At 47.2% G+C, this 24,923-nt stretch overlaps 1 protein-coding gene across 1 annotated transcript in view; it reads left to right on the top strand.

Annotated features, from left to right (window-relative positions):
• The window catches only part of LOC139415050 (midasin-like), a 61,230-nt gene extending 36,425 nt beyond the window's left edge, over positions 1-24,805 (top strand). Inside the window, exons 59-101 of the mRNA XM_071162809.1 lie at positions 231-398; positions 634-848; positions 2,607-3,012; positions 3,812-3,924; positions 4,061-4,730; positions 4,856-5,017; positions 5,193-5,475; positions 5,694-5,932; positions 7,126-7,221; positions 7,556-7,650; positions 7,885-8,009; positions 8,231-8,389; positions 10,679-10,862; positions 11,014-11,197; positions 11,436-11,589; positions 11,812-11,958; positions 12,081-12,207; positions 12,774-12,879; positions 13,074-13,189; positions 13,398-13,802; positions 14,353-14,579; positions 15,513-15,650; positions 15,965-16,155; positions 16,402-16,563; positions 16,776-16,910; positions 17,107-17,245; positions 17,488-17,666; positions 17,775-17,909; positions 18,093-18,231; positions 18,392-18,666; positions 19,734-19,886; positions 19,965-20,066; positions 20,220-20,418; positions 20,561-20,728; positions 20,821-20,975; positions 21,063-21,152; positions 21,276-21,391; positions 21,592-21,766; positions 21,976-22,049; positions 22,160-22,274; positions 22,456-22,522; positions 23,010-23,152; positions 23,369-24,805. Coding sequence (XP_071018910.1) covers positions 231-398; positions 634-848; positions 2,607-3,012; positions 3,812-3,924; positions 4,061-4,730; positions 4,856-5,017; positions 5,193-5,475; positions 5,694-5,932; positions 7,126-7,221; positions 7,556-7,650; positions 7,885-8,009; positions 8,231-8,389; positions 10,679-10,862; positions 11,014-11,197; positions 11,436-11,589; positions 11,812-11,958; positions 12,081-12,207; positions 12,774-12,879; positions 13,074-13,189; positions 13,398-13,802; positions 14,353-14,579; positions 15,513-15,650; positions 15,965-16,155; positions 16,402-16,563; positions 16,776-16,910; positions 17,107-17,245; positions 17,488-17,666; positions 17,775-17,909; positions 18,093-18,231; positions 18,392-18,666; positions 19,734-19,886; positions 19,965-20,066; positions 20,220-20,418; positions 20,561-20,728; positions 20,821-20,975; positions 21,063-21,152; positions 21,276-21,391; positions 21,592-21,766; positions 21,976-22,049; positions 22,160-22,274; positions 22,456-22,522; positions 23,010-23,152; positions 23,369-23,554 — 7,617 coding nt within the window. The 3' untranslated portion in view covers positions 23,555-24,805. The remainder of the gene's footprint in view (positions 1-230; positions 399-633; positions 849-2,606; positions 3,013-3,811; positions 3,925-4,060; positions 4,731-4,855; positions 5,018-5,192; positions 5,476-5,693; positions 5,933-7,125; positions 7,222-7,555; positions 7,651-7,884; positions 8,010-8,230; positions 8,390-10,678; positions 10,863-11,013; positions 11,198-11,435; positions 11,590-11,811; positions 11,959-12,080; positions 12,208-12,773; positions 12,880-13,073; positions 13,190-13,397; positions 13,803-14,352; positions 14,580-15,512; positions 15,651-15,964; positions 16,156-16,401; positions 16,564-16,775; positions 16,911-17,106; positions 17,246-17,487; positions 17,667-17,774; positions 17,910-18,092; positions 18,232-18,391; positions 18,667-19,733; positions 19,887-19,964; positions 20,067-20,219; positions 20,419-20,560; positions 20,729-20,820; positions 20,976-21,062; positions 21,153-21,275; positions 21,392-21,591; positions 21,767-21,975; positions 22,050-22,159; positions 22,275-22,455; positions 22,523-23,009; positions 23,153-23,368) is intronic.
• The last annotated feature ends 118 nt before the right edge of the window (positions 24,806-24,923 follow it).

Here is a 24,923-nt window from a genome sequence, read left to right as displayed (position 1 = left end):
AACATTAGAGATTAGGAGATGTTTCACGGCACACCTGAGAGTTCCACAAGGCACCCCAGTGTGCTGCAGTGATGTAGTCTGATTTTTTTCACTAATTGGTCTTTTGACCAATCAGATCAGCTCTGAAAAAGATCTGATGTGATTGGTTATAAGGCCAATATCAGAATTGGGCTGCCTGTGTACACGCAACTGTATTGACTTGACTGTAGTGCCTGCATTTCTCCTCCCAGCCTGCAGAGGAGCTGCAGTTTGTGTGGTGTGATCTGCTATCAGAGGCCCTGGCGGCCCTGTGGAGCAGCAGTGTGACCTCTGACCCAGAGCGCTGGCTGAAGTGGGACCCCCTGTGTTCCGAGGGACAGATGACATCATCCAAGACACCTCTGTCACCTGAAAACATGGTAGGTTCGGTAGCTACTGTAACATCTATGTGATGTGAGAGGCTCACAGCTTGCCAACAAGCTCAATGTATGTTGTCTATGAAGATATGCATCAGGATTTTGGATCAATTCACATCACTGAAATGAATTTCCTGCTATTCCGTTTTCAATCAGTTATTTCTTGATTTGAATTTAAGTGTTCCAACTAAGTAATTCTAACTGAGGAGTTCACTCACTCTTCCTGTGTCTCCTCCAGGGTCCTGGCATGCTGAGCAAAGCAGTGTGGTCGAGGTGCATGTTGGGGGTTCTTAGCAGCAGCGAGATGGGGGGTCAGTGGGACCCCACGGGGACATCCCTTCTCTCTTCATCCCGGGTCACCCTGGGGGAGTGGAGGGAGCGGACCGAACAGCTCCAAGACGTCACCGCCGTGCTGTGGGACAACATGGCTGTCCCTGCCCTGGCTGAGTTCAGGTACGCTCACTGGAGATGCTACCTCAAGCTTACGGAGAGGAATCACCGTACACAACATACAGAACACTGGCACTATAATTAGGGAAATAGCCCTTGCCCTACCTATATCAAATGACAGAATGATGCACATAATTTGGGGGCTTGCACTGTACAGTACCAGACAAAAGTTTGGACACACCTACTCATTCCAGGGGTTTTTCTTTATTTTTTACTATTTTCTACATTGTAGAATAATAGTGAAGACATCAAAACTATGAAATAACACAGATTAAATAATATAGTAACCAATAAAGTGTTATACAAATTAAAATATATTTTATATTTGAGATTCTTCAAAGTAGCCACCCTTTACCTTGACAGCTTTGCACACTCTTGGCATTCTCTCAACCAGCTTCACCTGGAATGCTTTTCCAACAGTCTTGAAGAAGTTCCCACATATGCTGAGCACTTGTTGACTGCTTTTCCTTCACTCTGCGGTCCAACTCATCCCAAACCATCTCGATTGGGTTGAGGTCGGGTGATTGTGGAGGCTAGGTCATCTGATGCAGCACTCCATCACTCTCCTTCTTGGTCAAATAGCCCTTACACAGCCTGGAGGTGTGTTGGGTCATTGTCCTGTTGAAAAACAGATGACAGTCCCACTAAGCGCAAACCAGATGGGATGGCGTATCGCTGCAGAATGCTGTGGTAGGCATGCTGGTTAAGTGTGCCTTGAATTCTAAATAAATCAGTGACCGTGTCACCAGCAAAGCACCATCACACCTCCTCCATGCTTCACGGTGGGAACCACACATGCGGAGATCATGCGTTCACCTACTGTACTCTGCGTATCAAAGACATGGCGGGTGGACCTAAAAATCTCAAATTTGGACTCATCAGACCAAAGGACAGAATACCACTGGTCTAATGTCCATGGCTCGTGTTTTTTGGCCCAAACAAGTCTCTTCTTCTTATTGGTGTCCTTTAGTCATGGTTTCTTTGCAGCAATTTGACCATGAAGGCCTGATTCACGCAGTCTCCTCTGAACATTTGATGTGGAGATGTGTCTGTTACTTGAACTCTGAAGCATTTATTTGGGATGCATTTTCTGAGGCTGGTAACTCTAATGAACTTATCCTCTGCAGCAGAGGTAACTCTGGGTCTTCCTTTCCTGTGGTGGTCCTCATGAGAGCCAGTTTCATCATAGTGCTTGATGGTTTTTGCGACTGCACTTGAAATGTTCTCGAAATGTTCCAGATTGACTGACCTTCATGTCTTATAGTAAGGATGGACTGTCATTTCTCTTTGCTTATTTGAGCTGTTCTTGCTATTAATATGGACTTGGTATTTTACCAAATAGGGATATCTTCTATATACCACCACTACCATGTCACAACAGAACTGATTGGGCATACCAGTTAATTGAGGCATACCAGTTAATTAAAATGTATTCCAGGTGACTACCTCATGAAGCTGGTTGTGAGGGAATGCAAAGAGTGTGCAAAGAGTGGCTTCTTTGAAGAATCTCAAATATACAATATTTTGATTTGTTAACACTTTTTTGGTTGTTATTTCATAGTTTTGATGTCTTCACTACTATTCTACAATGTAGAAAATAGTAAAAATAAAGAAAAACCCTTGAATGAGTAGGTGTGTCCAAACTTTTGACTGGTACTGTATATACAGCAGCTGTTCATATCTATTTGATATAACTATTTTAACTTTATAGCTTTAGTGCTCAGTCTCCCACTCTCGCGCTCTCTCTCTCGGTCCTCTCAGGGCTACTGACCTGCGGCTGCAGGGCGTGGTGTTGCGCCGGCAGCTACAGTCCATATCAGAGCTGTTGCCTCCAGGGCTGCAGGAGAGCTACACAGAAACCTGTGAGAGCCTGGTGGAGGACCAGGACCCTCTGGTGGCCGCCCAGGAGGTCCAGACCACCCTCACAGACTTCCTGCCCCCTAACCAGCTCCCCGAAGGCCTGCTGGACGCCCTACTCACCTGCCTTCAGCAGTTTGTCCAGAACAGGGTCCAGGGCTCCATTCGCGTCCAGGGCTTCAGCCAGCTGGTCCGCTCTGGGGTCTTCTGGGTCAACATGGGCCTGCTGCAGATCAAGACCTGGACCCCACAGACCATCTTTGACCCGGCCGTGAAAAGGGCCTACAAGCTGGACTACGCCCAGGAGGAGGTGGGCCACTGTCAATGCTGCGGTCTCTTTTATCTTGTTAACACTGTTACGAACCCCTTTGGCCCTGCAGTCTAGGGAGATGGAAATGAGACCCCTAACATATCTCATGCAAATCATAACAGTGAAAAGGAACAGTGAGAACTAAAAGAAACAGACAACCTAGATCTACCATCAAGCACTGGGGTTTATTGTTCAAACACACGGTAATGGGGGGGCTGAGCTGGACCCAAGAGAATAACTAATAAGTATCCCCAAAAGAACCCTAAGCTAGTCTAGCCTGCTTCACGAACAGCTAGTTAACTAACCAATAAAATACAGTGGGTGGTCCGCCCAGTTCTAACTAGGGTACTTAGACAAAGTTTTCCTACGGGTAATGTATTCCCATGGGCGACTTGGCTTTGTACCCCCTTTTCCCACCAACAAACAAACAGTCATACACCACAACAATACATACTCACATAATAATGGACAAATGTGACATGTAGGTGCAAAATCAAAAGAGATAGCTCAATCCAAAGAGAGAGAGAGAGATTGGGAAAACAAGGGAAAGGGGATGTGATTGGGTAAGGGAAAAGGAGCAGGTGTGTCTTCAGTGGCGACTGATTGGCGACTGATGACTGCCACCTGTGACTAGGGCAGAAGGAGAGAAAACAAATACACACAGGATACTTGTATCCATAACACACTGTATGGTAGTAGGGGAGATATCAACAGTCTCTTCTCTTTAAAACATTGGAATAGAGTGTCATTCTCTTCCCCTATATGTGAAGTTGAGGTTGCCTCTGCCTCTCTTTCCCAGCTGGCTTTGCTGCAGGAGGAGTGGAGAGGACGCAGTCTGTCCTCTCAGTTGTTGACTGGAGCTGAGCTGGAGGAGAGCAGCACCACTGATGGCTTCCAACATCCTCGCATCAGGTGAACAACATACACAATAACAGAAGAACTCACTGTTATGTATTGGCTACAGTTGTTGATCAGATAGTTCTGGTTGACAGTTTTTTTGCCAGACAGGGTCTTTCTAAACTTCATTGTCTCTGTGATGATTCTGCAGGTACCTGTGGATCCGTATGCAGCAGGTGAAGGAGCAGATAGCAGAGCTCTCCAGAAAGCAGGCCTGCAGGCCCAACGAGCCCCAGTACGGCAGGCTGTTCCAGGAGCTGCAGCACTACCTCTGCAGCATAGGCCAGCCGGCCTCCATAGAGGATCTGCTCTCTCACCTGCTCAAGGCCCTCCAGGGGAGCGGCACCAAATCCAGGTCGGGAGCTCAGGGCCTGCTGAAGGAGGAGGCAGTGTGGCAGGCCTCGCAGCACCGCTTCGCCCAGAGGCTGGCGGAGGAGTACCCGCTTTACCCTGATGTAGTGGGGCCCCTGAGGACTGCCATCCTCCAGCTGAGGCATGGTATGAGACTGGTGGCATCCCAGGTGGCCTCTTCCCTCACCCCGATTCCAGGCCTGCCCAAGCTGGTGTCCTGCCTGCTGGCCTTCCCCTCTGTGTCCCCCAGCATGCCTTCCTACCTAGCCAGGGCAGACTACCTGTGCTCCAGGGGCTGCATGGATGTTCTGAGGGGCCTAGGGAAGCTCTTACCCCAGCAGGACCTGGATCACGTGGTCCCAGAGCCAGGGACGTTACTCCTGAATGCTCTGTTGTACCTGCAGTGCCACGCCCTCTCCACTGGTCAGCTCAACCAGGACACACTCAAACTCTTCAGACACATCTGTCAGGTGAGTGTCACACGTTTTGATTGGATAACATGGGATGTCAACTTTTTGATTGGTGTTTGTGGTCTGATCCTATTGATTGACAGGTGGCCCAACCAGTGTTCATGTTTGTCGTGTGATATGTCCAGGCTCTGGTGAATGAGTGGGACGAGCAGGAGAGGCGTGCGCAGGAGAAAGAGCAGCTAGAAGCCAGTCTGTATCGCCACCGCAGCAGACTCCACGGAACAGGTTTGAATGAGGACGAGCAAGAGGAGAGAGACTTCAGACGCTGCTTCCCCCAGTTCAACAAGGTACACTACAGGACAGTCTTTTCAGGGCTAGCCAATGTAATCTCGCTTTGGTTTATCACATTTTACAAAGTTGACTCACCTGTTCAACTTTGCAACCATAACTCAGCTGCCTCTCTGTCTCTCTCTCTCTCCTTCTCTTCCTCTCTCCCTCTTCCTCTCTGCTCTCTCTACTTAGGACTTTGCTGACATCACCACCCAGCCCAGTCTGGAGGGACCAGCAGACAGAGGAGAGCCGGAGGAGGAGGAAGTGACAGAGGATCCCAACGAGGCTGGCTTCCTGTCTCCAGCCTGTATGAACACTGTGGTACAGGTTCATCAGCGCCTCTGTCTGGGCTACACCCAATCACTGTGGTACCAGACCAGCACTCCAGCCAATCACAGCAAAGATCACATCCGGGCTCTGGTCTCCTCCTATCAGACCACAGCCCCGGTGATGTCACGCTTCTACCATCTCATGGGTGGGTAGTACACTTAGTCACGCCATGTTTGAATTCATTTCTATAAAATTACACATCTGAAAATGAGATATGTTGGGACTTTTAAGCCCTACCTACAGAATGATATCATGTAACTTAATCCTGTTTTTGTCTTTAGGATATTTCCAAAGCTCTACTGTTGGCTGTGTTAAAACATTATGACTTTGTCTAAAACCATCTGTCCCCCTTGTGACCCTCAGACTCTGAGATGGACCAGCAGCTGACAGGCACCCAGCTGCTTCTCAGCACCCTGCTCCAGAACACTGTCCAGGGGACCCCAGGCCCCGAGAGCCTGACCCTCCAACCAGACGGGCCCTATGACTTCTACCAGCAGCCCAACATGAGTGAGGCCCGCCTGTGTCTGCCTGTCCTGGAGCAGCTGGCCCTGGCCGTCGGACAGAGGCTGGAGGAGTGGCCCGAGCACCCCGCCCTAGTCCAGGTGAGAACCATGCAGAGTGGACGCTTCCACCAGTGCCAAATCAAATTTCATTTGTCACATGCCCAGAATGCAACATAGATCTTACCGTGAAATGCTTACTTACAAGCCCTTAACCAACAATGCCTTTTTAAGAAAAATAAGAGTTAAGAAAATATTTACTAAATAAACTAAAGAAAGAAACAATAAAATTACAATAACAAGGCTATATATACAGGGGGTACCCAGTCAATGTACAGGTTAGTTGAGGTAATTTGTACATGTGGGTTTGGGTAAAGGGACTATGCATAGATAATAGACAGAGAGTAGCAGCAGAATAAAAAAAGGGGGGTGGGGGGTCAATGCAAATAGTCTGGGTAGCCATTTGATTAGCTGTTCTGGAGTCTTATGGCTTGGCGGTAGAAGCTGTTAAGAAGCCTTTTGGACCTAGACTTGGCGCTCCAGTACCGCTTGCCGTGCGGTAGCAGAGAGAACAGTCTATAATAGGGTGGCTGGAGTCTTTGGAAATTTTTAGGGCCTTCCGCTGACACCACCTGGTATAGAGGACCTGGATGGCAGGAAGCTTGGCCCCAGTTATGTACTGAGCCGTACACACTACCCTCTGTAGCGCTTGGTGGTCGGATGCCGAGCAGTTCCCATACCTGGCGGTGATGCAACCAGACAGGATGCTCTCGATGGTGCAGCTGTAGAACTTTTTGAGGATCTGAGGACCTATGCCAAATCTTTTCAATCAATATCCTAAGGGGAAATAGGCGTTGTTGTGCACTCTTCATGATAGTTTGTTGGTGATGTGGACACCAAGGAACTTGAAGCTTTCAACCTGCTACTCTACAGCCCCGTTGATGGGAAAGGGGGCATACACGGCCCTCCTTTCCTGTAGTCCACGATCATCTCCTTTGTCTTGATCACGTTGAGGGAGAGGTTGTCATCATGGCACCATACTACCAGGTCTCATCGTTGTCGGTGATCAGGCCTACCACCGTTGTGTTGTCAGCAAACTTAATGATGCTGTTGGAGTCATGCTTGGCCACGCAGTCGTGGGTGAACAGGGAGTACAGGAGGGGACTAAGCACGCACTCCTGAGGGACTCTCGTGTTAAGGATAAGCGTGGCAAATGTGTTGTTGCCTACCCTTACCACCTGTGGGCGCATTCAGGTGATTTAGTGTTGCTGAGTCTGCCTATCTCTCTGTTCCAGTTGACGGTGGTGATGGAAAGGATCATGGCCTTCAGTCTGGCCAGCCCACTGGCCAAGTTCCTCAACGGGCTGGAGATCCTGCTCAGCAAAGCCCAGGTGAGTCCTGCTGCTGCTCTCCCTTTCCAAGCCTGGTCCTAGAACAGTTTGTGCTGTCGTGACAATGACCAAAGGAGTTGACAAGACAATACAAACTGATCTGGGACCAGGCTAGCTATCCTAGGGAAGTCTCCACGCACACTCCCTTGGGATACGTCCCAAATGGCACCCTATTTCCTCTATAGTGCACTAGTTTTGACCTGGGTCCTGGTCAAACGTAGTAGGCTATGAAGGCAATGTGGTGCCATTTGGGACGCAAGCCCATGTTTCCATCCATGGCCCTAACCCTGTTTAACCTAACCCTGTTTAACCTAACCCCCTTTACCCTCCTCAGGAGTGGGAGAACAACGCCAGCCGCAAGGTCTCTCTGAGGAGGGAGCTGGAGCCTGTCACTAACCTCATCATCCAGTGGCGCAAACTGGAGCTCAAGTAAATAACAGAAACCGCAGGCTGGGTTATAATCCTGGTTAAGATACTATTGTGTATTTCAATGCAATATACCTTTTTATAATGTAATATCATTTCAGATTATAGTCATTGGAGTGTCGACAATTGGTGACCAACTAGCATGCATTTTGAGTGACACTATGGGATAAAATGGGTCTGGTTTCATACGACCCACTAGAGTTGGTTAACCTTTTCTTTCTTCCTTGGCGTCAATAGCTGCTGGTCCAGCAGTCTGGACAATGCCTTGAAGCGGCACACGGAGAGATCCACCAAGCACTGGTTCTCCCTCTACCAGCTGGTTGAGAGGTACCAGGAGGAGCAGAGGATGGGCACCAGCGCAGGTAACTATTGCACATTGCTGATGACCCTAGGATGTCTTTGTTAGGCATCAAACGGAAGAAAACAGACTAGAACAGGAAGGGACTACCTGGACTAGTCCAATAAAAAACACATTTTCGTTCGTTGAATTTAAAAAAATAATTGTTTTCCATTACATGCCCTAATGAACACAACACACAGGGTTCACCATGCTCCATTTCTTTGTCCTGTTTGTTCTGTCCAGTAGAGGGCGATGGTGTGGAGAGTCTGTCCCTGTCCACGGTCTCCTCCACGCTGCAGGCCTTCATGGAGGGCTCCACCCTGGGAGAGTACCACACCAGGCTAGTCATGCTGCTCAACTTCCACTGCCACCTCCTCCTGGCCCCCAGCCAGCATGGACAAGGTGGGACACACCGCAACACCTTCTCACATAGTCATACTTATATATATATATATATATATATATATACACTGCTCAAAGAAATAAAGGGAACACTTAAACAACACAATGTAACTCCAAGTCAATCACACTTCTGTGAAATCAAACTGTCCACTTAAGAAGCAACACTGATTGACAATAAATTTCACATGCTGTTGTGCAAATGGAATAGACAACAGGTGGAAATTATAGGCAATTAGCAAGACACCCCCAATAAAGGAGTGGTTCTGCAGGTGGCAACCACAGACCACTTCTCAGTTCCTATGCTTCCTGGCTGATGTTTTGGTCAATTTTGAATGCTGACGGTGCTTTCACTCTAGTGGTAGCATGAGACGGAGTCTACAACCCACACAAGTGGCTCAGGTAGTGCAGCTCATCCAGGATGGCACATCAATGCGAGCTGTGGCAAGAAGGTTTGCTGTGTCTGTCAGCGTAGTGTCCAGAGCATGGAGGCGCTACCGGGAGACAGGCCAGTACATCAGGAGACGTGGAGGAGGCCGTAGGAGGACAACAACCCAGCAGCAGGACCCCTATCTCCGCCTTTGTGCAAGGAGGAGCAGGAGGAGCACTGCCAGAGCCCTGCAAACTGACCTCCAGCAGGCCACAAATGTGCATGTGTCTGCTCAAACGGTCAGAAACAGACTCCATGGGGGTGGTATGAGGGCCCGACGTCCACAGGTGGGGGTTGTGCTTACAGCCCAACACCGTGCAGGACGTTTGGCATTTGCCAGAGAACACCAAGATTGGAAAATTCGCCACTGGCGCCCTATGCTCTTCACAGATGAAAGCAGGTTCACACTGAGCACGTGACAGACCTGACAGTCTGGAGACGCCGTGGAGAACGTTCTGCTGCCTGCAACATCCTCCAGCATGACCGGTTTGGCGGTGGGTCAGTCATGGTGTGGGGTGGCATTTCTTTGGGGGGCCGCACAGCCCTCCATGTGCTCGCCAGAGGTAGCCTGACTGCCATTAGGTACCGAGATGAGATCCTCAGACCCCTTGTGAGACCATATGCTGGTGTGGTTTGCCCTGGGTTCCTCCTAATGCAAGACAATGCTAGACCTCATGTGACTGGAGTGTGTCAGCAGTTCCTGCAAGAGGAAGGCATTGATGCTATGGACTGGCCTGCCCGTTCCCCAGACCTGAATCCAATTGAGCACATCTGGGACATCATGTCTCGCTCCATCCATCAACGCCACGTTGCACCACAGACTGTCCAGGAGTTGGCGGATCTCTCTGGGAGGAGATCCCGCAGGAGACCATCCGCCACCTCGTCAGGAACATGCCCAGGCATTGTAGGGAGGTCATACAGGCACGTGGAGGCCACACACACTACTGAGCCTCATTTTGACTTGTTTTAAGGACATTACATCAAAGTTGGATCAGCCTGTAGTGTGGTTTTCCACTTTAATTTTGTGTGACTCCAAATCCAGACCTCCATGGGTTGATAAATTTGATTTCCATTGATAATTTTTGTGTGATTTTGTTGTCAGCACATTCAACTATGTAAAGAAAAAAGTATTTAATAAGAATATTTCATTCATTCAGATCTAGGATGTGTTATTTTAGTGTTCCCTTTATTTTTTTGAGCAGTGTATATATACACACACACACACACACACAGTCAGATTTACACACACACACATATGGAGGCACGTACATAGTCAGACATCCAGTACATGTGTAGTCTGCACTTATACAGTCGACTGGCTGTCTTGTAATAAATCAAATCAAATCAAATTTATTTATATAGCCCTTCGTACATCAGCTGATATCTCAAAGTGCTGTACAGAAACCCAGCCTAAAACCCCAAACAGCAAGCAATGCAGGTGTAGAAGCACGGTGGCTAGGAAAAACTCCCTAGAAAGGCCAAAACCTAGGAAGAAACCTAGAGAGGAACCAGGCTATGTGGGGTGGCCAGTCCTCTTCTGGCTGTGCCGGGTGGAGATTATAACAGAACATGGCCAAGATGTTCAAATGTTCATAAATGACCAGCATGGTCGAATAATAATAAGGCAGAACAATTTAAACTGGAGCAGCAGCACAGTCAGGTGGACTGGGGACAGCAAGGAGTCATCATGTCAGGTATTCCTGGGGCATGGTCCTAGGGCTCAGGTCCTCCGAGAGAGAGAAAGAAAGAGAGAATTAGAGAGAGCATATGTGGGATGGCCAGTCCTCTTCTGGCTGTGCCGGTGTTGACCTTTCAAACATGCGGATGTAGTTCTGAACAGGAAATCCTTCCTGCTTTCACAGAACCTCTCTGCCGTCTCCTATGGAATTTGAATAAGTACTATACACAGTTCTCAGAATGCATCCAGACCAAAGTCACTCAGCTCCGCCAGCCCATTGAGAAGGAACTCAAGGACTTTGTGAAGATCTCCAGGTGGAATGACGTCAGTTTCTGGTCCATTAAACAGTCAGTGGATAAGACCCACCGGTAAGGCTACCTGCCAAAACATATCAAAATTTTATTGTAAAAAAAATAAAGTTATACCAAACCTTTTGGAGCTTGAACTCAATACAGTAAGCACAATGTCTCCCACTACAACAAGTTCATTACAATATCTACCACTCTTCTGGTTTTCCAGAACCCTGTTTAAGTTTGTGAAGAAGTTTGAGGCGGCGCTGAGCGGGCCAGTTGCTCCAGCGCTGATGGAGCAGGGCAGCAGTGCCAGCCTGGACAGTGTGGATGCCAACGAAGAAAACACCCCACTCCACAGGGTTCACCATGCCCTGAAGAACACCCTCCCTGGCAGGACCAGAGACCTAAAGGTACAGTACAGCCCTCTGTAGACACAATCACTTTCATCAGTGTCAATAATGCACAATGTTAATATGGCATTTATACCATGGTATCAATGTTCTGTTCCGACACAAAAACATTCATGTTCTGGCTCATAAAATGACAGTTTGGACCAGTATTTCTATCCACAAAGAGCTTCTTCAGTACATTCTCATGAAATTTGCAATGACTTTGCTTGACATACTGTATCTGTGATGTGTGTTCCAGAGTGAGTCCCCAGAGGAGGGACCGGCGGGTGTGGAGCCCTCGTCTCTGCAGGGCCGCCTGGCCCTCCTCACCAGGAAGATGAGGAAGATGTGTGTGACACTGGTGAAGAAGAACCCTCTGCCAGAGCTCTCTGAGGACCTGGATGTCTTCACCGGTAAGGGTTGGAGAAAGCCTGGTGTCACAGGTTTTAGATGAAGAACGTCTGCTTGTGCTGCCTCATTGAGAATCCATCATGAATGACGATGAGAAAAACAAAGGCATCAGGTTTTGGATGAGAAATGTTTTCTTAAGATGTACTACCTCCGATGAGATTGTGGGGGGGAAAGGCCCCTCTATGATTATAGCTTTGACTGTAAGATATTTGTCTTTATTTCAGGGGAGATCATCAGCAACCTGCGCGACCTCCAGAGCCTCACAATCGACCTGAAAGCCGAGAAGGAGAAGCAGAAGTCAGAGGTCAAACACATCCTCCAGCAGAAGCAGAGAGCCCTGTCTGACCTCTTCAAGATGCTGGCTGAGATTGGTGAGTCTCTAAAGAGAACTGTTTATCCCAAGTATAGCCAATGTCATTGTGGTAACACTGTCAGTCTACACTGATATTGTGCAGTATTTTAGTTTACTGACGGTGCTGCTGTCTTTCTGCAGGTCTGTCCTACCGTAAGGGCCTGAACTGGAACAGGACAGCGGACCCAGAGGAGACCCTGTGTCTGCAGCCTCTGGAGCTGCAGACCGCCCTGGCTGCAGTCTGGACCCAGGAGCAGGCAGAGAAAACGTAAGACAAGACACACCCACCTGGCTGCTACAGACACCACACCTGGAATATTAGACAATACACTTTAAGATGCTGTTTAGTAGGTCATTAAATAGCTGTGCAGTATGTCATTAAATAGCTGTGCAGTATGTCATTGAATAGCTGTGCAGTAGGTCATTAAATAGCTGTGCAGTAGGTCATTGAATAGCTGTGCAGTAGGTCATCAAATAGCTGTGCAGTAGGTCATCAAATAGCTGTGCAGTAGGTCATTAAATGGCTGTGCAGTAGGTCATCAAATAGCTGTGCAGTAGGTCATCGAACAGCTGTGCAGTAGGTCATCAAATAGCTGTGCAGTAGGTCATCAAATAGCTGTGCAGTAGGTCATTAAATAGCTGTGCAGTGGGGCATTGAATAGCTGTGCAGTGGGTCATTGAATAGCTGTGCAGTAGGTCATTGAATAGCTGTGCAGTGGGTCATTGAATAGCTGTGCAGTGGGTCATTGAATAGCTGTGCAGTAGGTCATTGAATAGCTGTGCAGTGGGTCATGGAGTAGGCGGTTGACTGTGGCATGGAACTGTCTGTTTCAGTTTGTTTACTGAGATGAGTGCTGCGTGGGACGGCTGTCAGAAGTACTTCTACCGCTCGTGGGCCCGCAGAACAGCCATGATGACTGCCCTCCAGAGCGCAGCGAAGGTGAGAGACTGAAAGGAAATGACCAATTGCAATTGAGAAATGTTACTGTGTTTCTAAATGGGGTCTAAACCGAATATTTATGTGCCATTATCATAGAATCTCAATGGTCTTAACGGTGTCTGGCGCAGTAAATATAACTGTGCTGCAATTGGAAATTGTTGTCTGACGTTTTGAAGTGTTTGCTTGTTTTCCAGGAGCTGGGGATTGGGAACATTGATCGTTGCCGAGGCTTCTCCTCCCACCTGTTCAAACTGCTGCTCAGACAAAGGCGACGCCTGGCCAAGCTCACAGAGCAGTGGGTCCACCTCAGGTGAACCTTAACCTTTAACCTATGACCTTTAAGCTTACACCTCAGAGCTTACCATCTGGATAGAGTATCTCTGAATATAGCTGCATCTGACAAGGCACTCTGTTCCCTACAACGCCTTATAATATTTAGGATACCGCCTGAGTATCTGGAACTGTAGTTGTCTTTCTCACACTCGTTTTGGCTTCTATCCTCTCTCAAACACATACAGGAGGCTAACAGCCAGCGTGCAGGGCATCCAGGCTCACCTCCAGTCCCACAGTGAGAATACGGGTGGCCTTCCCCCCCAGGCTTCCCTCCAGGGCTGGGTGATCAAGGCCCAGGGCCTGGCAGGGCAGTGTGCCACCCTCCTCCAGCAGCTATCCTGGATGCTGCAGTGCTGCCCCGAGGGCCCCCAGCAGACGGAGGGGGTAGACGGGCAGAGGGAGCCCACCCTGAGGTGCCTGTCCCCCATGGCGGCTCAGAGGCAGCCCCCTGGGTGTCTGCTGAGGAGAGGAGACCCGGCCTGGAGCCAGCTGAGTCGGCGTGTGGTGGACATGTTGGGTCAAACCCAAATCCTGAAAGAGGAGCTGGATGCAGTGGCACTGCAGTCCACACAGGGGGCGCTGCACTCCTGGTAAGGCCTAGGAGCACAAGATAGCATTACACAGGAATACTGATAGCATTACACAGAAAAGAGCATTGAGCTTTTGTCTTCATTACTTTTCTTTTAAGATATCCTCTATATTGAAATCAGTTGTTCATTTTATCTTGTTAGATTTTTTTTTAAATAATTTGAAGGTGCACTATGCACCGCCATTTCCTGGTTGTAAAATTAGAATAGTTTGCATAATTTCAGTTTGTGACAAAACAAGCAAGTATAGTGTAGAGAAACATTATACCATCTAAATCGCTGTGAAATACATTTTCCATAACACAAAATATTGTACTTTCAGCTGTTTTAAGCTAGTGTACAAAACCGAAAGTAAAAAATGCATAGAAGTAGAGCACATAAAAGTTCTACAGCTTCTTTGACTTGCTTTCAATGAGAATGAAAGATCTATAACACACATTTCTATGAGAATTTGGTTAGGTCGCCCCAAAAGTTACATATTGCAGCTTTAAGCATAACCTTGCTGTTCATGCTCTATTCATTTGCTAACCCTCCCTTCTCTTCACCTCCTCAGGAGCCACTTCTCTGTGTGTTGCTCTGGCTATGACCGGCTGGGTGCCGTGGCGGCACAGATGCCCGTGGTGGAGCAGCTCTTCACCCCCAACGCCCCAGAGGGCACGGCTGACACCCAGCCTGGTCTGACCCGTGGCCTGCAGTACGTCAGGGGAGAGCTGGAGTCTAGCCTGACTGAGTTCACCACCTGGAAGACACAGCTACTCTCCCTGGGCCACGGACACACAGGTGAGAACAGACCGACCATCCTTTATGAATCAGTCCAATGTATTTTATAAAGCCCTTTTTACATCAGCTGTTGTCACAAAAAAGCTTTAAAGCAGTGGTGGAAAAAGTACACAAGTGAAAGTCACCCAGCAAAATACTACTTGAGTAAAAGTCTAAAAGTAGTAGTTTTAAATATACTTACGTATCAAAAGTAAATGTAATTGCTAAAATAGGTTATATGTTAAGTAATATGTTAAGTAAAAGTATAAATAATTCCTTATCAAACCAACCAGACGGCACAATTCTCTTGTTTTTGTTTATTTATGGATAGCCAGGGGCACACGCCAACACACAGACATAATTTACAAATAAAGCAATTGTGTTTAGTGAGTCCGCCAGATCAGAGGTCCGCCCTCCTCTCCCCTGTAACTATTCCCCAGGTAGTTGCAGTAAATGGTAAAATAAGTGTTTAAATTGGACAATTTTTCCTGTGCTGCTAAGTATTGCAGCAAAAAAAACGACTTAAGTAGTACTTTACACCACTTCTTTAAAGTAACCCATTCTAGACCCCATCATATAAACATTTGTATTCCAATGGTATTACACTGTTACAATTCTATTATACTTCCATTCCAATGGTATTACACTGTTACAATTCTATTATACTTCCATTCCAATGGTATTACACTGTTACAATTATATTATACTTCCATTCCAATGGTATTACACTGTTACAATTATATTATACTTCCATTCCAATGGTATTACACTGTTACAATTCTATTATACTTCCATTCCAACGGTATTACACTGTTACAATTCTATTATACTTCCATTCCAACGGTATTACACTGTTACAATTCTATTATAGTTCCATTCCAATGGTATTACACTGTTACAATGCTATTACAGTGTTATTACATTGGCAAAATAATTTTCCCTCTCTTTCTGCAGCTTACCAGCAAAAATTCCATTCCGAGTTCTCTGCTGAGCTGGAGAAGGCCATCAACACTGTGCTGGTTGCCGTGCAGACCCTGGTGAAGAGAAAGGATGGGGAGCAGCCGAGAGAACAGCAGACAGACACCAAGAGAGGTGAGGAGTCACCCCTGCTGTCTGCCTCCAATAACACACCTGGGTTGTATTCACTAGGCACCAAATGGAAGAAAACAGACTGGAACTGGGAGGGACATTCTGAACTTGTCCATAAAGAAACGCTTGTTTAATGCCTTGTAGTATGCTTGTGTGGTTATTGTTGGAGAACTGTCGAAGAACTCGCTGTCAAATAAAGCTATCCCAAGAATGCCAGAATACGACTGGGCCAAGATGCGTTAACATGATCAATCCTAGTGTTCTGCGAGTCGCGACCATTGATGAAGAATGATGTAATTTCCTGTTGTATCTGCCAGTTCCAGAAGGTGAGGAGGAGGAGGAGCCCCAGGAGGACTTGCTGAAGCCTGGTCACCTGAGCCGTCTGCTGGAGGAGGAGTTGGGAGCAGAGGTGGCGTCTCTCTCCCTGGGGGAGGTCAGCGACACGCTGGAACAGCTACTGGAGAGACTCCGAGTCCACCGAGACTCCTGTCCACCTCAGCAGCTCCAGGTACAGTAGTCACACAGCATACACTGTAGCCTATACCACCCTCTAGTGGAGTGGAGATACACAACCACCACTGAAACACCTTGCATCTCGACGATTTTGTCGGTAATGCCAATGAGTTCATCATTCTTTCTCCTGAGTTCTTCTGAACGATGATGTCCTGCTGTTTCAGATTGCTTTATCATGATATTCAGAATATATCACCAGTGACCCTCTGTCTTCCTTCTTTGTCCTGCGTGTTGTGTTTAGGAGCTGAGTGAGGCGTGCAGGCTGCTGGTGCGTCTAGACCCCATGCTGGGGCTGTACTCAGAGCTGGTATGCTACTACCTGGCTGTGTCAATGGGAGCCCACAGGAGTACTGGGAAACTGCTTTCTGTCCTGGCCGGCATCTTCACTGAGTTAGCCCAGAAGGTACTGTATGCAACCCCTGTACTTGGATCTGTTTTCTAACACAAGCACAAATGCATGTTGAAAAAAACGATAGTAGTGAAAAATGTTAGAACAACCTGTAGTTTCAGTAGCTCTTTATTTCTACTGTTTGGGTACGTCACCTAAGCTGCAATGGTGCTACTGTACAGCCACTGTTTTTCTTTTCTGATTTGCCTTATTGTCTTGTCCTGCAGGGCTTCTGCCTCCCCCAGGAGTTGGAGGGAGGGGATGGAGAGGGGGCCACAGAGTTCCACGACTACGAGGGCGGTGGCATCGGCGAGGGAGAGGGCACCAAAGACGTCAGCGACAAGATCGAGAACGAAGAACAGGTGATGCTTCCTACAAGAATTGCATGCAATACAGTGCAGACACTAAGATCTATGTTATTTGGGTAGCATTGCTCATGAAGGGGTGAATCCTAACTTGCACTTAAGTTGAATTTTCACTTGGTCACCTACTGACATCAATGCATTACTCAGTAAAAATGTATAAAGTTTTGCAAAAATGTTACGTTTTCTGTCGTAGGTGGAGGACACTTTCCAGGAAGGCCAGGAGAAGAAAGAGGAGGAACCTGACAAGAAGAACATTGACGAGGAGGATAACGCTATCGAGATGTCTGAGGACTTTGACGGCCAGATGCATGATGGAGACCAGCAAGAGCCAGGTGGGTGGACAGAACTCTTAACACACAGCCTCATGGGAGTCTGATCACGCTCCTGGGTTATGTTCATTAGGCACCAAATGGAAGAAAATAGACACAGGGAGGGCCTACCTGGAATTTGTCCAATAAGAAACACTCATTTTCATTGTCTGTTGCAAAACATTTCAAACCGTTTTCCATTGCATGCCCTAATGAACCCTACCCTGGTCTCACATCTCAAAGCGCTCTTGGTTGTGCCTTTTCAGGTGAGGATGACGAGGAGGATTCTGACAAAGAGGAGGATGAAGATCTGGATAAGAAGATGGGCGACCTGGGCGAAGGCCAAACGGACACGCTGGATGAGAGGATGTGGGGTGATGATGAGGATGAGGAAGAGGAGGAGGGCAGCGACAAGGAGGAAGAGTCAGGCCAAGGAATGGACCAGGTACGGAGAGGAAGGATCAGAAAAGAAGGTTCAAATGTCAGAAAGGGCCGTATCTGCTGCTTCTAGTAGGACCATTTCACAAATTATGCTCTTTTGTGGTTTCTTCAGGGGGAATCAGAGCTGGTAGCCAAGGATGACAACCTGGATGCAGCGGACCCCAATAAAGACAACAAGAACAAAGACGACAAAGACCAACAGTTGGACGAGGAGGAAAAGGAGAAGATCCATGAACAAGGGGACGAGGTAAGCTTTCACTGAAAATATATGCATATATACTTTACTGAGCGCATCAATGTTGCGTCACAGATTATCCCTGGAATTGCAAGGGGCTTTTTTCTGCACGTTACTCAACACATCTCAGGCTGTAGTTGGGTGAGTTTTAGCAGGAGTGCTAGATAGTGTCTGATTTGAGTATCTGTGTTCCAGCGGGAGTTTGATGAGAACGAGGTGGACCCGTATCATGGGAAGCAGGAGAAGAAGCCTGACCCGGAGGCCATGGACCTGCCTGATGAACTCAATCTGGACCAGGAGGAGGACCAGGCCGGGGACGAGGGAGCGGGAGACGGTGAGGCCTCAGGGGTCAATTGTATATCCGGAAGAGGAAACTCTTTTTTTTGTCCTGTTAACTTGTCACTAAATAAAATAATTAAAGAATAAGGGAGTAGAGGAACTGGTGGAGACACCGGAGAATTAGTGTGTAACAATTTAGATTATTTCTCCTCCAGAGGAAAACCCGTTTGACATTGACGAGAAGCCAATGGAGCTGGATGAGAAGGAGGGAGCGGAGAAAGAGGGAAAGGAGGAGGGTGAAGCTGAGGACATAGCTGAGGATCAGACAGACAAACAAGGAGAGGAAGAAGGCCAGGAACCCAAGACTGAAGAGGAAGAGGGAGGAGGAGAACAAACAGAGCAGGAGGATGAGGAGGAGAAGGACAAAGGACAAGAGGCAGGGAAAGAGGAGGATGTGGCCATCCCTACAAACGAAGGCCAGAAACCAAAGGTAGTTTGACTTCTTTTCTCTTGAATCATAATGATACTTTGCTTCTTGAAAGTCCAATATCTTGAACTTGACTGCTGACATGCAAATCATTATGGGTCTGTGTCAACAGTGTACTATTGAAAAAAATATACCAAAATATAGTTTTTGAGTGGTAGGATTGTCAAACATTTGCCTGCCGACAGTACTTAGACTGTCAACACTGTTCAGAGGTGCTATCTTTTTTGTGTTCATACAACAAAGACCTTGGACTTCATCAGCCACTCAGCCTTGTTAAAATACTCCAAACCAGAAGGTGGCAGTAGCATTGTTTGGCAATGCATATCCTTGCGTGTTGCTTATGGTCTAAATTTCAAGCTCTCTGCGCTAATGTTGTTATTTTGTGGGAAACAATTTTTGGTACTAGCCAGATGGCCACAGCTAGATGACTCCTTACGAAGATGACAAAAAAAACTATTTAATTCACACTCCATAATCCCATACTGTCAGTGCCAGCCCATAGCCAAATGTTTAGCTAGCTAGCTAACGTTAGCATATTCGCTAGCGTAACAGTGCAGTGTCCTTAGCTAGCTAGCTATCTCGGCAGCTAACACAGGCAGCTGTTTCATGGAACGTAGCTAATCCATTGGGATCTAATTGCAATATCAATACTAGCTATGGTGGTTAGCTGACTTGGTGGAAGTATTTAGTGTTGTGTGCACTTAGCTAGCTTCTGCCCCATAACCTAATTTGCATATGAAGTGTGACTGGCTCATCCACGGATGTAGGAGAAAATGCCATATTTTTTCCTTTTTTTGTGTTGCGTCCCCCACGTGGGGTTTCGTGCTCTCTGATTGGCTCGAAGTCAAGTTGTTGGCCACTGACAAGCATTGGGATTCTACAAGTAGAATCGGTAACCTACCGGTTCAGGTACCGCTTTTGTTCTAGCAAGAGAAGGAACTGCCTCCCACTGTGAAAAGTGAGATTATCAGTGTGTTTAATGCTTTAAGCACCTTGTGGCACCAGATGTACCTAGAACAGAATGCTTTGCTAGTTGAGTGTTCAAAGCCTTTTTTCTTCATTGCCCACAGGAGGACGAAGAGGAGGGTAAGGATGAGGAGCAGCCAGAATCGACAGAGAGGAAGGAGCACAACACAGACGGTCAGACAGGAGAGGAGAACGTCCAGAGTGAGACCGCTGTGGAGCTGGCAGGGGATGCATCTGAGAGAGACCAAGCTAAAGAGGTAGAAACACACACCCATTTAAAGCCGAGGTAAATTTGTTATTTGGCTGGCACACATTGACCCTCTTGTGTTGTCCAGGAGCATGGTAGTGGAGCGGCTGATGCCAGCCAGTCGGAGGGACATGAGTCCAAACTCATGGCAAGGATGTCCTCTCAGAAAGCGAGCCAGAGCAAGACACAGGTATGTCTGGTCTACAAATCTCTACCGTGTGTTTTTGAGTTAATGTTTTCTAGTGAATCTGAAACATTTTAAACCGTAATCAAATTCTGTTTTGTGTTTTAAGATGAGCTATATATTTCTAAATGTGTTCTTATGCTGACCTGGCTGTTCCAGAGCTTCAAAAGGAAGCCGGGGCAGGCTGACAACGAGCGTTCGACGGGCGACTACAACGAGCGAATCAACAAGCGTCTACGCACGGTGGAAAGCACTACGGAGAAGACGTTGGAGAACAAACAGACTCCGGCCCAGCAGGAGTCAGACCTGTACGAGCATATCAAACAGGGAGAGACGGCCTACGACACACAGACATACGGTCAGGCACCAATCACACCACAGAGCAGATATGCCATACCAGTTCACCCCCCTAAGAAGATGATAGTCCAAGATAAGAAGCCTTTGCTTCTAAGCTCTTATAAGAGCCCTTTCACTGAGCCGCTTGCCTCTGCTGTTGACAGATGTTGCCAGTGCAGACCAGCAGAAACCAGACAGAGCCCCACAAGATGAGGACCAAGAGGACGACGACATTGCAATGGATACAGAGGAGCAGGAGGAGGACCTGCGGGCTGTTGAAGCCCAGGAGTTGAAGCCAGAGCAGCTGGACTCGACCAGAGCGTCACAGAAAGGTTCTCTATCCATCTCCTCTCACTGTCTACACCTGTGTGGGTGCTTGTTTGTTTGCCTGTTGTTTGTCTTACTGTGTAATTTCCCCCATCAGGTCTGGACAGTGGAGACCAGGAGGCTCTGAGGCAGCATGAGGAAAATGAGGAGAGGCCAAAGGACACACAGGGTCACAGTGACGAAGAGCGCCCAGAGAGGAGCACAGAGTCTACCATCCACACTGTTCCAGAGCTGCTAATGGACACACTGCAGGTACCAGAGACCTGACCAGAGATCTGCATAGGGCTATAGTACTGGAGCACTCTGTATAAGATTAGCTGAATGTGTGTGTCTGTCCAGAACCCAGTCCGCGACCCAGAGGAGCTGAGGAGGGAGATGGAGCTGCAGCTGGAGGCCTGGATGAAACAGGCCCCTGGAGACCAGGAGGAGGTACCAACAGCTAATACATAAATATTACTGTATACTATTTACCCTGTCTTGCGTTATTCCCATGACCTACCTTCAGAAGTTCAGATCTCTGTGTGTTGCTCCTGCTAATATCTTGCCCTATAGGAGAGTGCAGCGGCAGCCATGTGGCACCAGTACCAAACGTTGACCTCGGCCCTGTCCCAGCAGCTCTGTGAGCAGCTCCGCCTCATCCTAGAGCCCACGCAGGCGGCCAAGCTCAAGTGAGTACCTACCGCAACCCCTAGAAGATCATTCGTGGAGCCTGGCCTCTGGTCAGCCATCAGACAAAACGCAGACCAGAGCAGGAACAGGGTTTTGTAACCTTTCCTATAAATTCATTTATTTTTTCATTTGGAAGATCCTTTTTAATTTCACAACAAATATTAGCTCATCTCTTTATGCTGTTTTCTCTCTGTCACAGAGGAGACTTCCGCACAGGAAAGCGTCTGAACATGCGGAAGGTGATCCCCTACATCGCCAGTCAGTTCCGTAAAGACAAGATCTGGCTGAGGAGAACCAAGCCCAGCAAGAGAGAGTATCAGATCTGTCTGGCCGTGGACGACTCCTCCAGCATGGTGGACAACCACTCAAAACAGGTAGGTCGCTTCACAGAGGGATGAGTGGAGACAACCTTGCAATCAGTGCTGCAGGAACTGTGTGTGAATTCTAAACGGCACGCTATTCTCTTTAGAGTGCACTAGTTTAGGCCCGGGGCTCAAAAGTCTCTGGTCAAAAGTACGCATAGGGAATAGGGTGCCACATGGGGGAAAAACACTATCTCACCTCTGTCTCCTGTGCCTCACAGCTGGCCTTTGAATCCCTGTCTGTGATCGTCAACGCTCTAACTCTCCTGGAGGTTGGGCAGGTGTCTGTGTGCAGGTGAGAGGAGCAGTCACTGAAAATACATTAATATGGATGTCCAGGTGTTTCTCTTCCCCTGACAGTGAGATAACAACATGATGTGTGGATTGTTTTGGTTGTCCCCTCAGCTTTGGAGAGACAGTGCAGCTTCTCCACCCGTTCCAACAACCGTTCAACGATCAGTCAGGTGCTAGGATACTGAGGCTCTGTCAGTTCCAGCAGAAAAAGACCAGGATAGCCCAGGTGGGAGTCCCTTTCCTTCTTCCTTCATTTTTACACTCTTTTTCATTTTGATGATTTGAACCACTTTCAGGCCTGTTCTTTACTGTGATATTGTTCAACAGATCTCTCCCCAAAATATTATTTGAGACAGATTTATTTTCTTCTGAGACTGACTCCCACATTGTGCTCTAATATCCTTTAGTTCCTGGAGACCTCAGCCAACATGTTTGTAGCAGCCAAGCAGCACAGCCTTGGATCCATGAACACAGGTACTCTACTGGGTGGAAGGTTTAGTATGATTACTATAAGCGAGAATGGCTTCCCCTAGTCCCCTAGATCCCACTATTCCTTACAGTAATGGGTTGAGACATATGCAAGAATGTCAGCTGATTACATCATCCTCTGATGCTTTGGGGTCCATGCCCCGATAGTATCTGATGTCCAACAAACAAGCCCTGAGTGGAGCAGTGTGTTGGTAGGGAGCAGAGCCCCAGTACTGTTAGTCAAGGCAGAGTATTGTTCCTGCTACAGTGCCCCTGGTGAAGCTAACATGTCCTCTGTGGAGCCGCTCTGAGGATCACAGTGCAGAGCTGGTATCAGGGCTCTCACTGCTCTCCCTCTGCGGCCCAGAGGACTAGAACCTGTAAGCAGACACCCAGGGCCATTGTGGTGCCAGTGTAAACTGACCGCCTCCCCCTCATCCTGTGCTCTTTTTTTCCCTCCCTCTCACTCTCTTCCCCCCCCTCCCCTCAACAGACACTGCCCAGCTGCTGCTCATCGTGTCGGACGGCAGGGGGCTCTTCCTGGAGGGGAAGGACAGGGTGACGGCTGCCGTGCAGGCGGCTCGCAGCGCCAACATCTTTGTCATCTTCGTGGTGCTTGAGAACCCCAACTCCAGGGTAAAGGACTTAGTTGATTTAGATGGAATCCATGTTATGTAGCAAGGATTGTGGATAGTAAATGCAAGGTTTTACTGTCATTTACATGATACAGTCCAATAGAAGTTGCATGTGTTTATGTGAATGGTCAAATCACTGAGATATGATATTCATATTGAAATATCCTGGAAATATTCCACAATATTCCTTTTGACATTTCCTGTAATTTTTCTACAGGACTCCATTCTGGACATCAAGGTGCCCATCTTCAAAGGTCCAGGAGAGATGCCTGAGATCCGCTCCTACATGGAGGAGTTCCCCTTCCCCTTCTACGTGATCTTGAGGGACGTCAACGCCCTGCCAGAGACCCTGAGCGACGCACTGAGGCAGTGGTTTGAACTCGTCACGGCAACCGACCAGTAGGCCAATGAGAAGAAACCATCTGAGAGGGCAGCAACCAACCGCACAACGCCACTCTGCTGCTAGCCTCTCGACAACACACAGACTCAAAACAGGACTCACAAAGGAAGACGGACTTGCCACTGTATATGTGCCTTTTTTTCTTATTTTTACTCTAATTTTAGTAGACTGTAGAGTTTGATAGCAACCTCCGCTGTTTAGTCCTTGTCATCAGGCCAGGGGAATTCTGGAAGTTCTTTCGTAATGTAATTAGCATTGCTTTATCTTGCACGTCTATAAAAAAATGTTTGAAAAGAAACAAAATGTGATTCCCTTCCGTGTGAACAAGATACCTCTTTTCCCTGTGTACTATAACCCCCTTCATGTTGTATGGATGTTTTCAGTCTAACATGCTCATCAAGACATTCTGCTTTCATGTAAACACATCAAATGACCATGTATAGAGCTGACCGTTGTGATGTTAATGCACTGTTTGTAAAATAAAAAATAACAAGGAAAAAAAGCACCCCCTTAATTATATCATGGCAAAAGAAAAGCATGCTGATATGGGCTTGATCCATTTAAAAAAGTAATCCCAAAATTGTGCCTTGACAAAATAATGTTTCTGCATCTCACTTTATACTATGTGCTTCAGAAAATGCATCCGTTGTTTACTTGGAAATGATCATTCTGCCCAAAATAATGTGGTGTTATTATAAAGCTTCCCTCTCTTTTTCTCTCCCTCTCTTTCTCTTTCTATTTTAGTCAATGTTTTTGGAAAATGTGGTTCTTGTGCACTTTGAAGCTCAAGGACTGCTAATAACAATTTTGATAAATGCTCCAATTGGTTCCATTTCTCTGGTCTTAGGCTATGTTTAGACAGGTAGCCAAATTCTGATCTTTTGACCAATCAGATTGGCTCTGAAAAATATCTGTCAAAAGATGTGATGTGATTGGTCAAAATACCAATTTGGAAGTTGTGCTACCTGTCTAAATGCAGCCTAAGCGACATCACAACTACATCTGTTTTGCACCTCGACTGTACTGTAGATAAGGTTCATTCACTGACACGTCATTAGAAAATACCATTGCTGTGACATTAGGAAAACAGTGGTTGATGATTGTGCATTGAAATGTTTATCGCCAAGGTGTTTTGTAATGTGGAAATAACTAAGCAAACAAATGATATTCATGGTAGTTGTTCATACCATCTATCAATCACATATGACATGATACATTCTATGATGTTAGGGTTAATAAACTTTTTAAACTGTTTATGAGCACATGTTTTATCATGTATGGTAGTAGTCTACAGTATAATTATTTTATGGCCCCTAAAGAGATTTGGATTTTCAATAAGTACTCCACCCCACAAGAGGGTGACATTGATCTT

The sequence above is a fragment of the Oncorhynchus clarkii genome, chromosome 8 (assembly GCF_045791955.1).
Source record: "Oncorhynchus clarkii lewisi isolate Uvic-CL-2024 chromosome 8, UVic_Ocla_1.0, whole genome shotgun sequence".
Classification (NCBI taxonomy): domain Eukaryota; kingdom Metazoa; phylum Chordata; class Actinopteri; order Salmoniformes; family Salmonidae; genus Oncorhynchus; species Oncorhynchus clarkii.
Note: the sequence above shows the minus strand (reverse complement) of the source record. Positions and strands in the feature narration are given on the sequence as shown.